The sequence below is a fragment of the Notamacropus eugenii genome, chromosome 2, assembly GCF_028372415.1.
Source record: "Notamacropus eugenii isolate mMacEug1 chromosome 2, mMacEug1.pri_v2, whole genome shotgun sequence".
Lineage (NCBI taxonomy): Eukaryota > Metazoa > Chordata > Mammalia > Diprotodontia > Macropodidae > Notamacropus > Notamacropus eugenii.
The window spans coordinates 109,206,296-109,220,351 of record NC_092873.1 but is presented as its reverse complement, the minus strand read 5'-3'; the positions used below and the strand labels follow the sequence as shown (position 1 = coordinate 109,220,351).

The following is a 14,056-nucleotide window of genomic DNA, read 5'->3' as shown; positions in this document are numbered from 1 at the left end:
TGTTCCCTATAAGTTACTTTCCACCAAAGGCTTTCAACCTTCCATATAACATGTGCAACTTGGATTTATCACAAAATAAATAGCATTAAAGGGATAATTTTCCAGCATTAAGAAGATATGTATTTAGAAAAAGCATTAAGAATATATGTATTTAGAAAAAGCATTATTAAAACAGTATTGTTCCATCCCCTCACCCCCCAACTTCTTTGCATGTAATACTCTAGCAAATGCCTGTCTTTTCTACCCCTATTTCCAGGTGTAGCTAGATGTTATATTATCAGAGTTAGAAGTCTCCTGGCTGGAAGTTTAAAGGGGAAGCCAGAAGCACCGGGGTCAAAAGGCTGCAAAACCACACTCTGTGTCTTCTAGGCTATTTCGTGTGTGTGTGTGTGTGTGTGTGTGTGTGTGTGTGTGTGTGTGTGTGGAGGGAAGAGAGAGGGGTAGGGGAGGCGCGGGTGGGAGGTGGGAGACAGGGACAAGGACAGGGAGCAAAAGAGAGCTCCTAAGTGTCAGCATCAGTGTTTTAGGGAGGGGAATGGAGAATAGAAGCAGAAATACATGACTGTTATTCCTGGTTATCAACAACTCAGACAACATTCCTCAGACTCTAGTATCTCAACACCTACAATTTGTGTAGGGAGTCCTCTGGGCCAGATGACACTGGCGTCAGATGGTGAATGTCTAATACATTTGCACTTGAAGACAATTTTTCATTGCAAAATGAAAGACTTTTCCTCTTGGTAAAGAAGCTTGCTAGCAGCAGCCACCACAATGGGAGGGGTATGCGTTGAGGGACCTTCCTTGTTCCTACCCGCCAAAACAACAAGCACCAGCTAAGCAGTCACCTTCTTGGCCCACCTCAAAGGCCTTCGACGCTGCCCAGGATCCTAGAATGAATGTTTTGAATACAGCATAGTCTTGTGGGGAAAGCGTCAGAGGGATTTGGCAGACAGGTTCTAGTCTCACCTCTGACACTAACTACTAGTGTTACCTTGGGCCAGTCTCAAACATTCTGCAAAATAACGACATTAAACCAGACGACCTTTAAGCTGCCTTTCACTTATGAAATTCTATAAGCTATCTGAATGATTTGGGACATCTTGTCTCAGTCTTGGAAACCGACTTGACAATTCTAAGGGATATTTTCTCCACCCTAAAGCCTCTCCAGAAATAATACAGTAAGATTTTAAGTGAATAGTAATGCATATATCCATGTTTCAGTTTATAGTATATCTATAATGGTTTATAGGGTTTATATTATATTAAACAAGAGTGCTCTAAATGAACACTGTCAATTTCTATGAATACATGCTTCTCAAGCAATAGAAAATCTCAGAAACTGATAGTTTCATATACTTATGAAAAAATATTTAAGAAAATCAACATCTATTTTTCTGTCTTACTTTGTACATGGAAATGCCCAGTTATTGGTGTTGGTTAAGTCCAAAATTTTAAAAATCATTTTTTTAAAGTAAAATATATACTTCACTTCAGGCTTAACTCAAGGACTGGCTACATGGTACAATGGATTTGGAGTTAGATGACTGAATTAGAATCTCTGCTATTTAACCTTTGTATGACCTTGGACAAGTTACTTCCTCTCTCCGGGCCTTAGTTTCCTCATCTGCAAAATTAGGAGGTTGGTGTAAGTGACCTCTAAAGTTTCTCTCAGTTCCATACTAATAATTCTAACAAGTGTCATAGTACCAAAAAAAAAAAATCACCGATTCAATTTCCCTCAAGAATAAAAATAACAGTTTTTGATCTGCTCCAAGAACATGACTGAAAGGATCTCCTTTGGAGAGGGCTGGGGGGAGCTTTGGAGCAAAATTCATCTCACAAATGTTTTACATGGCTTTAAGAATGAAAAATTTCTACCCAACTATTACCCCATCCAGAAACTCACATACATGTGCTTTCTCTCAGAATACTTATCACTTGAAAAACTGCCCTACTATATTTAGCATAAAATAAATATATCAGCTGAAACATATGTACATGGAAAATGTTCTGAAAATGACAACTCCTCATGAACATGAGCTTACCCCAGTGGGAAAAAAAGTGTATTCAGATGACTAGATACCAGGTTATGTCTTCATTGTTTCTGAAGACGGACCAGGGAAGCCTCCAAAGAAGGGACAAAGCATGAAGTATGTTTTAACTGCTGTGATAATTTGCTAGGAAAGGATGTGAAGGGTATAGCTTTCCTTGCTGTAGCATGCCATGTGTTACTGAATTAAATTACTGCCATGCAGTCTTCTAGTGGAGGAATGTGTAAACAGGCTATATATCCTTGCATCAGTTCCCCAGAATGTTGCACAACACAAAATGCCTCTCGATGTGTCATTTCCTTCTTGGCTATCTTCCCGGCTCCTGACAGTCAGTCAACAAAAAAAAAAAAGAAAGAAAGAAAGAAAAAAAAAACCTCTGAAAGAGATTTAAAGCTGTTCTACTCATGAGCACATTCCACCAACACCAGACATAACCTCCACCACCACCTCTGGCCTCCTCCTCCTCCCATTCTCCTCTTGGGGAGAAGCAGGGGTGGAATGAAGGCACGTGGGCAGGGATGGGGGCAGGGAGTGTCCTAAGAACTATTATTACAGTAAGTCTAAAAGACAAAACTCCCCACCCCTTAAAAAAAAAAACACCTTTCAAACATTACTACATGTTTTATAAGTTGGTTGGTCAAATGGTTAACATCCATTCCAGATAAACTCCTATTCATCTGTGTTGACTACGGAGTACATAAAGAGTATAGTATTTGATCATGCTCAAGATACATTTGTGCACATCACAGGTAGTGGCAGCAAAGAAGTCAGGAAGAGTTCTATAAGTCAAGGAAATCAAGGTCCTTTCTGCTAACATCTTTCATTCAAAACTAAAGAACCAATGTCTTCAGAGGTCTAGTCCAAAGCTTGTAATAAGATTTCCAAACTGTTCCAGCAAACAGAATGACTCCGGATGCTGAACCTGTTTTAGTCATACCATCTGCCCTTGGTAGCTTCTTTAATCCCTTCAACCAACATATTTTGACTCACTCTCTATCTTACCTCACATGTGGACAGCATTTAAATAAGCATCCATCAGTGATGAGCAACCAAATGTCATGGAGCCAGTCCCTCACTGAAAAATCTAAAAATATTCATCTCCCTCATCCCACAGGACTCCTAGAGGATCTGAGTACCACAAAAAGAAAGGAAGGACTATGGCTGAGCTTCTACAGATATTATCGGAAATAAGGAGTAGAAATTCCTTAACCCTCAATTGCCTGCATTCCCTACCTATCACAATCATAGTCACAAGAATGAAATTAAATTGAGATAAATGTAAATTTCTACCCTTAGATGCAAAAAGTCAACTACAAGATATCACACACACACACACACACACACACACACACACATATTTATAAAGAATGAGAAAAAGGTAATGTGGAAAATATTTTAAATTGCAAATTCAATATGAATTAACAGATGTGACATGGTAGCAAAAAATGCCAGAGATTTTAAAGCACATTAATAGATGCACAAAATTTGAAACAAGAAAAAGATAGTTCCTCTATATTCTGCAATGATTTTAAAATGTGGTTTTCATATTTTTAGGATATCAATCAGCTAGATCCTGTCTAGAGGAGAGTGCCCAGTATGGTAAAAGAACTAGAAATCATTCCACACGAAGACATTTTAAAGGAACTGAGAATGTTTAGACTAGAAACCAAAAAACCTAGGGAAGATGTGATAACCATCTTCACTTGACATTGAAGGAGAGGATTAGACCTGTTCTGCTAGGTCCCAAATGGGAAAACTGGAGGCAATAGGTTAGAAGCTGCAAAGAAGGAGATTTCAATGCCACATAAGGAAAAATGTCTAACATTTAGAAATGTCTTAAAATGGAAGGGGCTGCCAATGAGATAGTAAGTTTTCAACCACAGAAGGCCTTCTAAGAAGTAAAGGCTTGTTTCAGATAGGAGTAGAGAGGATCCCACCTTCTACAAGAAGTCCTCCTTAATCTTAGTGTCTTCCAATGAGATTTCCTTCAATTTACTTTGTATATATCTTGATAGTACATAGCTGTTGACATGCTGTCTCCCCCCATTAAATTGTAAGCTTCTTGAGAGCAGGAACTGTTTTTGCCTGTCTTTGTACGCACAGAACCTAGCATTTCCTAAGTGCTTGATATGGACTATTGTCTCGACTTCCACAACTGAGATTCTATGAAGGGAGATACATTGTAGAAAAATGAGATGATGCTTTGTTCGAACTATTCTGTCTCAGAACTCAATACTTAAAACAGTAAACCTTACTTCTCTTTCTGAAAACGCCTCCAGAATAGAGAGTAGAGAAAATTTCTGAGGAGTTAAGTAAATAATCAAAGACCAAGGGAGCTGGGCATGCAAGGGAATGAAAAAAATAACACACAGCGTCAGCTGAAATACTCAAGCTTCTCCCCCTAGCAGTACAAGCCAGTGGACTAAGGCAGTCCTAACTATAAAAACAATACCAAATACTTACCCTCCCAGGTGGCCTCCCACTCCCCTAAACTCTAGACCCATTTGAAAGTAGGGAAGACAGCCAAGCAGAAGCAATGTGGCAGCCTAAGCCTGGGACCATCGGCCTGAAGGAACAGAAAGAAGAGAAGGAAAAGAAGCATTTGAAGGGTTTCATATCTTCGATACAGATAGTACCTGGGGAGCAGAAAAAGAATAAAGAGACACAGCAGGGAGGAAGGTATAAAGAACAAGGGTTTTCTTTCTCCTTTGGCAAGAAACATGATTCGGCTCCCCAAGGTATACATAAGAACTCTCAGATTCTCACTTGTCTATGCTGGAGATTGTGTCTGTAAATATGTAGGAAAAAGGCATTTTCTAAACTAGAAGGTATAAAAAGAATAAAATTTCCAGGCTAGTCCATTCAAGAATGTACCACACTATGCAGCCAGATTAATTGCTTCACATTTTTGTGGTCTAATGACCACCCCTGTATATAGAAAAACAAATTTAAATTTGCAATGTTCAGTATATACCTTTTCCCTAAAAAAATCAATCAAGTCTAGTTCTTCAAATATAAAGTGGCATTAATAGGGCAAGAAGTGGCCATAAGTATTTGTTAAATAAATGAAAAAAATGGCCTCCACATTGATTACAATGATATATAACCTACCCAAAATGAATTTGATCTGCTCCAAAGATATTCAAATCAAAATAAGGCCACCATGACTGAAAATGATATTTCTAAACTCAAGTGGAAAGGGGAGGAAAAGAGGTGGAGCTATGACTTATTCCCTCCCACAAAGCAAGGAAAGGTATGTTAAAATGAAATTTGGAATATAAGTAGTTAAAAGAAATTAAAGGTGAAGGCAGAAAAGGAGGGTTGGAACTTTTTTCTTAATATCTCCTATATCACCAACAGAGGCAATATTCTCAAGCGATTCTGTTATTTCTTGCCTAGAAGATCAAATGTAATGCCCTCTTTTTGGCATTTAAAGTTATTCATAACTCTGCCCCTTCCTATCACCCCAGTTTTCTTACTCCTTATTCCCTTCCACCTACTTTACAACTACATAGACCTATTTGCAGTGTCCCAAATAAGATGCTCCATTTTCCATCTCAGTACCTTTATACTGGCTGCCTCCCATGTGTGGAATGAGCTTCCTATCTCACCACATCTGTCTCCCGGCTTCCTTGAAGCTTCATGATAAGACCTACCTTCTACAGGAATGTGTTTTTGCATTTCTTTATATCCCTAGCAATTAGCAGAGTGTCTGGCACATAGTAGGTGCTTAACAAATATGTGTTGAAATGACTGACTAGTTCATGAAGTCAGGAAAACCTGAGTTAAAAATCTGCCCCTGACATGAAATAATTCCGCAATCCTAAAAAGCCATTTTCTCTCTACATGCCTCAGGCAAGAAAGTCTCTAGTACTTAACTTATGTCATAGATGAACTGTTAATATGAAGGAATGGTACATGTTCCCATATGGGGAGTTCTCTCACGCTGACAAAACCCTTTATGAAAGATCCTAAGTAGTATATTTATGTCTACTACGAATTCTGCTACCCTTCTCTGGGAGCACCACAAACTATAGATTCTGCTAATAAGCTTCTCCTTCCTTATGTGAATCCTTTAAATTAGAGAGGTGAAACCAGGTGTTAAGCAGATAGCAAACTGCTAACAGAAACTGATATCTGACCAAGTAAGTTGTCCTTGGTGACATTATTGATGCCACCACTGAAAATGTCATCTGCAGGAAAGTACATGCTATTGATTCTCTCAAGTTAACTCGTCAACATAAGGTCAAAAAGTCTTGCCCGAAAACAAGACTTACAAATTTGAGATCTTCGGCATGATGTCATGTCTTAAAATGATAAGCTGGCAAAGAAAGTAAATGACATTCTGTAAAGATGTGCACCGTTTTCATGTTTATGCTACTTAAGATGAAGGTCCTAATAAGTCATCGGCTGTGTTCCTTTAAAGGGAAGTTTTATAACTGAGATGAATCACAACTGCAAAAGATCAAAGTCAAAAAACATCAATGATGCCATGGGGTACTTTTTAATCTTGTAATGAGTGATGATCATGTGCTCTTATGAAGTTAGTCCAACTGCCAATGCCAGATGTGTATATTAAGAAAAGGAGTTATTTGTGAAGTGACAACACCGGTTCAGCTGCCAGGGACAGAAAACATAGAAAGATGAAGCCCTTCAGATTTCTGAATAAAAAGATCTCAACAGATGTGACAATAGGCCAAACCTCAGAGAGGAGGCATTGTTTGGCTGAAGTAGCCCCAACTGCAGGGAATTTGGTCCTTGTTATTTTGTTTTGTTATAACAGAATCATAATTAGCATCTGTTTCACCTTACTTTCCCCAGGCCACGTGGATGCAGGCTTACGGCATTATTTATATCACTGATCAGTGTCACTTACTAATGTGCAGAAATTGGAACTGACGTCTCACTAGGAGAAACAAGCACTTGTGTAAAACCCGCAGTCTACTTTACAGAGTTATTTGCCTTTTAAAAGTGACATCCCATCAAGAGAATTTGAGGGCTTACTATAAAGAAACCTCCAAAATGACAAGACATTTCACCTGTCATATACAAAACTTCTGATTAAAAAGAAAATCCATACCAACTAAAACCTAACTCTCCAATTCTCTACTTAGACAAAAGCTGGATGGACGAGCTGGTAGGAAAAAGAACAAGTCTTCAACAGATAGTCAAGCCATTTTAGGTAAGAGTGACATTCCATTAACACTAAGTCAGGAAAGCAAAATCCTCAGTTGGTTCAACCCATCACAATGAACTAGTTTCTGTGGCAAAATTTTGCACTGAAAAAATGAAAATTCTGCATTTTTAAGAAATCTGAAACTTTCTCATCAGTGGACTCATTCTCTAGTTCTCTCTCGGGAAATTTCTTGTTAAAGGTTTTTCCACATTCTTTGCAAGAGAGAACTACAAAATTAGACAATATGAATTTTGGAGGGCTCCAGTTCACTTAACTTAACACTAGATGAACTCTCTCTAAAATAAAATACTGCTTAAGTCATGGTAGAAAAATGTAAATGACTCTTCATCTTAAGACACCTGCCCTCTTTGAAATTAAAGAAAAAGAGCAAGGAGAAAGCAGAATACCAAGCATGTTTGATGTCTACCAAAGCTAAGGTTGGTAGGAAAAGGAAGACAGAAAAGAATGGATGCAGTGCTGAGTAATCCAGTTGAAAAAGCTGGTCCTGTTCAAGGTGACTTCTGATGGAGTTACCAGGAAATTTGTTCTGAATTTGCTGAGTCTTCAATTTCCACTTCCTGTTCCCCTCCTGAAAAGTACTCCATGACATCATAAACAGGATATCTAGTTACCCATAGACACTTCTTGGATTTCCATGAAATATCATTCAGGAATGTTGGAGCAGGAATTTAGTCAACCAAAAACTTTGGTACCTCATCCCATTTCTGGGTCATGGCTAATCTTAAACATAAGTTCATCCCAAAGTGACTGCTTCACACACCCAAACCTTATTTTCTCCAATAGAGCATTTTTCAGTTTGAAAGTATCGGTGTTCTTGATAAACATCAACTAATTAATTCCCACAACAAATTAGGACTGTGAGTTTAAAGTTGGAAAGGGTCACTGCTAGGTGGTCTACTTCGCCCCCTTCATTTCTATAAAATAATACTACTACTCTCATTTCACAGAGAAGCTAAGTGAATTTCCCAGGGCAACAAAATAATATTGAAAAGCAATCATTGTTGATGGAACTGTTAACTGATCCAACCATTTTGGAGAGCATCTGAAATTATGCCCAATGAGTTATAAAAGTATGTATATATAACCTCTGACCCAGAAATACCACTATTAGATCTTTTCCCCAAGGTGATCAAGGAAAAAAAAACCCTATATATTCAAAAATATTTATAGCAGCTCTCTGTGGTAGTAAAGAACTAAAAATTGAAGGGATGCCTGTCAATTGGAGAATGGCTGAATAAATTGTATTATATGACGGTGATGTAATACTAGTATGCTACAAGAAATGACCGGTTTGATTTTAGGAAAACATGGAAAGTCTTGCTTGGAATAATGAAAAGTGAAATGAGCAGAGCTAAGAGAACATTGTATATAGCTATACGTAGTAACAGTGTATTATTCAAAGAGTAAATGTGAATGACTAAGCTATTCTGAGTTATATAAAAATTAACTACAAAGGACCTATGAAGGAAGATGTATCCACCTCCAGAGAAAGAAGCGATATATCAAACTATGTACTTTATAGTTTCTCATATATATCTGTGTCAAATGTTGGCTTTTTCTAGTGAAGAGTTGGGAGAGAGGGAAGGAAACAGCTTGGAAATCAAATTAATCAAAAAAAATTTTAAAAGGCAGTCACATAAATATGACCTCCTGTGTTATTCCTCCTAAGTGATCAGTTCCTTACCAGGTCACAGTACCTTCTCATCTTTTGTGATGTCTTCAGGAAAACTGATTCCAGTTAAAGGCATACCTATCTTTGCTTGTATTTATCTTCTCAGTACTCCTAACTACCAACACACATGCACTTATCCCTTATATTTTTGTTCCCAAACCAAGATAGAAAGCCTGAGATCAGTAAGAAACACTTTTTTCAAAAGATACGTGTTATTTAATTAAGGACAAATACTTAAAAGAGCAAGTGTCACGCTTTATGCATTTTACAAGTGAACTTCCCTGCCTCTCCAGGACTTCAGGGGTTGGATAAAATGCGCAAATTGGTACTCTCCAACACAGGTGGTCATCTTTGACTGCAAAGTCAGGGAAAGCCTCAAGTCCATTCAGATAAGAATCCTGAAACTATCCTTTCTGCATCTCCATGGGCTAACCTCCTTTATAAGTCTAACAACCTCAGGCTCCTACAGATGTGTGGGTCATCCACCTCCGAATAGGAGGATCCCAAGCTGAAAAGGCAGAGCTAGCACTGACCCAACTTTGTGAACTTGGAAGGACGCCATGCACATGAAAGGAGGAGAAAACAAAAACCTCAAAGACTCAGTTTTGAAGGAGGAAACCTCCCCAGCCCAGGCAAGCAGACAGCCTTCATGGAGAGAGGGCAGCCATAGGAGGAGAGGTATGTGGTTGTTCTCACAACTCAAGGAGATGCTACGTGGTCCTAGCAGAGACAGGACCTTGCTAGCCTTTGTCTCCCCATTTTAGACGAAGGAAATGTGGTCAGTTTTTGCCATCTACGCAGGTGTGCTGCTCTGCGTCAAATAATTCTTCCAACTGTACCTCTGCCACAAATTAAACTCGTTAAGAACAATGGCTCTATCTCACGCGTATTTGCTCATCAAAAGCAGAGTAGTGAAAATGATGCTTCCACTGACATGATTTTTTAATGTGGTTTGTACATCGAATAATCTTTAATCTCTAAATTTATTTAAATATAGGTAGGCCAAGTTTGTTCTAATCAGTTTGTCTGAGGAGTTTTGAAAAAAATCTGCTTTAATTTAGAGTAAGGAAAAAAATGCATATTGGCCCATGTGGAGTATGTGCAAGATATAAAAATGATTGCTGGTTAAAGCTGCCGGATGCCCAGACAGACAAATAAACCAAGACAGATTAAACCAAATCAGACTATATCTGTTAGCAGAAGCTATCTATAACAATTACTGGAACAAGACCAAACAACTGTGTTGTAACAATCAAGCAAGTTATCATTTGCAAATAAATTTTTTATAATTAAGGAGTGTGCTCTTTATAAAGGGAATGAGTGGGCGAATAGAAGAGTTAAAACACATTCTTAGGCCATGGGAAACATATACAAGTGCTTTCGACTGAGCCCAAGATTTTTTAACGGTTTGTTGTTTTCCACCTTGGGTCTTGGGGATCTAGCCCTTTCATTATTATGAAATACACATATTGAAGTTCTTATAAAACTTACTTTCAGCTAAAGAATGACTATGAATTCTCTTCCCAGTGTCTCAGAAGCATTAGTAGTCTTGTGGCAAAAGATGGGTCTGTAATTTCATTTCCCACTAAGTGGGAATTTTTTCTAATAACTGAAGTTAGATGGAACTAGTGTACTTGGTAAAGAAATCATACATCCAAAACTATGTTGCTCATTCAGAAGTGTACATTTTCCACGTATCTATATGTACTATCGTTTCATTCAACAGAAAGACAAGTACTTACTTCTTGGTTCCCGAGGCCCATCTACTGTAACTTTAATAGCTCTGTGGTAGGTGGCAACTTGGGGAGGATTTGTGAAGACAGTTATTGTCAGGGTGAAACTCTTTCCTACAGAGGCAAAGACAGAATAATCCATAATAAATACAAGAAATAAGCAATTATCAATTTTAATGCAGTTATGAAGGTTTTCAAAATATAATTTTTCTCATCTCTGAAGAGACATTATACAGTAGAAATAGCAGAATTTAGAATCAAAGGACCTTGGTCCCCAGATCAGAATCCCAGCTCTTCCACATTAGGCATTTTGCTTAACCTCCCTTCCCCTCTATTTCTTCATCTGTAAAATGAGGAGGTTGTACTAGGTAGAGGACCTCTGTGCTCTAAAACAAACCTACAGTCTGTATGAAAATGTACTCCCATAGTCCAAACCCAAGACAAAGCATTTCTAATTCTCAAAACCCTCTCTCTTCCTGCAATTTTAAACAGTCACTTGACTTGTCTGTCGATGTAACCCCAGCCTCAGCATTAGACATGACTGCCTTGATCCACCGTGCAACATTAAGAGTAAGGCAGTTCCAGGTTTTAAAAGTGCTGAGCAGTAGCAATAGTGGTAATAAAAACAAAAGCCACAGTCCACTCTTGGAGTTTTCTCTTCCTTTCGGTTTTCTGTAACATCAGGAACGCATCCAAACCCAGACAATTTTAGAAGCCTTTATTTAGGTTTGGGTCACAACCCTATGAGAGAACAATAGTAAATCATCGTTGATTATGTTATTTACTTCACATGGCTTTAACATTTCATTTGCTTAACTGCACTACAATAAGAAGATGAAAGAGTCAAGTTCTTATGGGAATCATTTTAACAGGGAGCTAGTGTCTCCTGTCCTGGCCTTAATGTGCCTGTGGTATGATGATGATTTCACCATTACTGGAACAAAGTTTTCCTCCACCCCCAACTACAATCCCCCTCTTACATATGTCCCCACTATTAAGTCTTGAAACAATTCTCTGACAGTGGCTTATTGTGTGCCAGATATATGTGGCATCCCCCAAATGTACATTTGAATTTTAACTTTTAGGAGGGAGACCCCATACTTTGTTGAAATATCACAACTGATGATTCAGATTCCTGGGCAGAAGGTGATGAAAAGAAGGAAAGAAAAGACAGGGGAAATTGCGATATGAGCTTTGAATGTATGTTCTCCCTGTAAGAAGACACCAGCCTCTGTTATGCAGACTCACTGACAGTTGTAATCTGTTAGATATGCAACGGTTAGTAATGTCAGATAGTCAAAACTGCAAACTGTTACAAGACAGGAAAGGGTAGGCGTATAAGAGTGACTCAATAAAACATTCAGCAATCTGAGGCCTCGCTGCCCACTGACATGGCTTCTGGACTAGAACCTTTTAAAAAGTTGCTGCTGCTTCCTCTTCTTTTTTTTTTTTTTTTTTTTTTTGACCAGTGACTCTTTCCCTTCATTGAGCTCTGAGAGCATTAAATCAAAACACAAAGCTTAAACAATATGTAGCAATGCAAAACTTAATGCAATCTTTTCAAAGCCTAATATGGAACAGGTTATATATAAGGTTTAATGCAGAACAGGTCTTTGGCTGTCAAGTCTAGTGACTGGGTTTTCTTTTCAAACCAGGCCGTGGAGGTTCCTAAAATCTGTTTAAGACACACATCATTTGTTACTGAGCATGTGGCTTTAGGTCTCTTAGGCTATATTTTTCCAATGGCCAAGAAATTGAAGGAGAATATTCCTTGGAATATTAAAGAACTTTTTAAGAGGTAGAGAGCCCAGTTCAGTGTGTTTTAATGAATAAATGCAAAAATCTAGAGCAAGGTGATGAAGACACCTACTTTTAAAGTATATCCTTCAATACATCACATTTCAAGTGACTGTCAATTAGGAAATATATGCTTTAAATAATTCAAACTATCTTTCTCCAAACTAAAGTCCAGTTGATATGATTTAAGAGAGAAATAGGATAGAAAGAGATCAGAGATGATCTTAAAATACATATATATATATATATATATATATATATATATATATATATATATATATATATATATATATATATATATATATACATACACACACACACATAAATTTCCTTAATGTTCAGTGTTTAAAAATTGGAAATTTGGTAGTTGAATGAAAGGATTGAGATTAGTTTTCCAATATAGAAAAACCCATATAAATGTGGATCTCTGAGATAAAACTGATTTTATCTGGTGAAATAAATTTAGAGTTAAAAAGACCTCGGTGGTCAAGTCCAATCCTGACGGTTTACAGATGAGGAAAGAGAAAAGTTAAGGGATTTGTCTGATGTCACATGAGGTAGCACAGCTAGATTCTGAATCCAGACTTTTGACTTCAAATTCAAAAATCTTTATACTTCACCATCCTGGCTCATATCAATGTTTCAAGTGGACCAGATGTGCAATTTCTAAACATTAGCAATATCTGATGGCTTTTGGAGAAAGATAGTATTTGTTTCTACAACATTGATCTCAAAAGTCTACAGACACACTACTGGGCATATACCCTAAAAAGATAAAAGCCAGAAAGAAAGGTTCCATATACTGCAAAATATTCATGGCAAAAAACTGGAAACAATGTAGAGATGCTATTGACTGGGGAATAGCTGAGCAAGTGCTGTATTTTATAAACATGTAATGGAATATTATTGTCCTGGAAGCAATGGCAAATATGAGGAATTCAGCTAAACATGGGGATGACTTATATGAAGAGATGCAAAATAAGGTGAACGAAGTGAACAACATAGGCAATGTTTACAATAACGTCAAAGACAAGAATACTAAAAGGAAATGGAGTCTGAGTAATCAGACTAACCAAACTTGATCCTGGAGGACAGATAATGAAATTGACTTCTATCTTTTAAAAAATAATAGGAGTCATGGTATAGTAACAATAGAAACAGTAATAATTGCAACATGTATATAAAGCTTTACAAATATCATCTCATCTGTTCTGTACATCAAAACTCGTAGGTAGGTGTTAGTATTATCTTCGTTTTATAAATGCAGAAACAGAGGCAGATGGAGGTCAAGTGACTTGCCATGGGTAATAAAAATACCTGTCTTGACACAGGTCTTCCTGATTCCAGGTCTAGCACTCTATCTCCAGAGGGGAGAGAAAGGATTTATAGGGGCAGACTGTCACATACTAAATAAACATGGTTACTCAGTTGTGACAATTATTATTTTCCTTTTTCGCAAGGGAGGAGAGGTGGGAAATTTATCCAAAAAAGCTGTCACGTGAAAACAAAAGGCATAAATAAAACATTTTTAAAAGGCTAGGGATGTGCCCCAAGTAATCTTATATTCTATTATTAACTGATTATAGGCATCAACTGCAAACTTAGC

General features: G+C 37.7%; 1 protein-coding gene across 2 annotated transcripts in view; it reads right to left on the bottom strand.

Moving 5' to 3' along the window:
* The window catches only part of RUNX2 (RUNX family transcription factor 2), a 172,755-nt gene that overhangs the window by 139,641 nt on the left and 19,058 nt on the right, over positions 1-14,056 (bottom strand). For both annotated transcript variants that reach the window (XM_072642321.1, XM_072642322.1), the window contains exon 3: positions 10,663-10,767. In XM_072642321.1, coding sequence (XP_072498422.1) covers positions 10,663-10,767 — 105 coding nt within the window. The remainder of the gene's footprint in view (positions 1-10,662; positions 10,768-14,056) is intronic.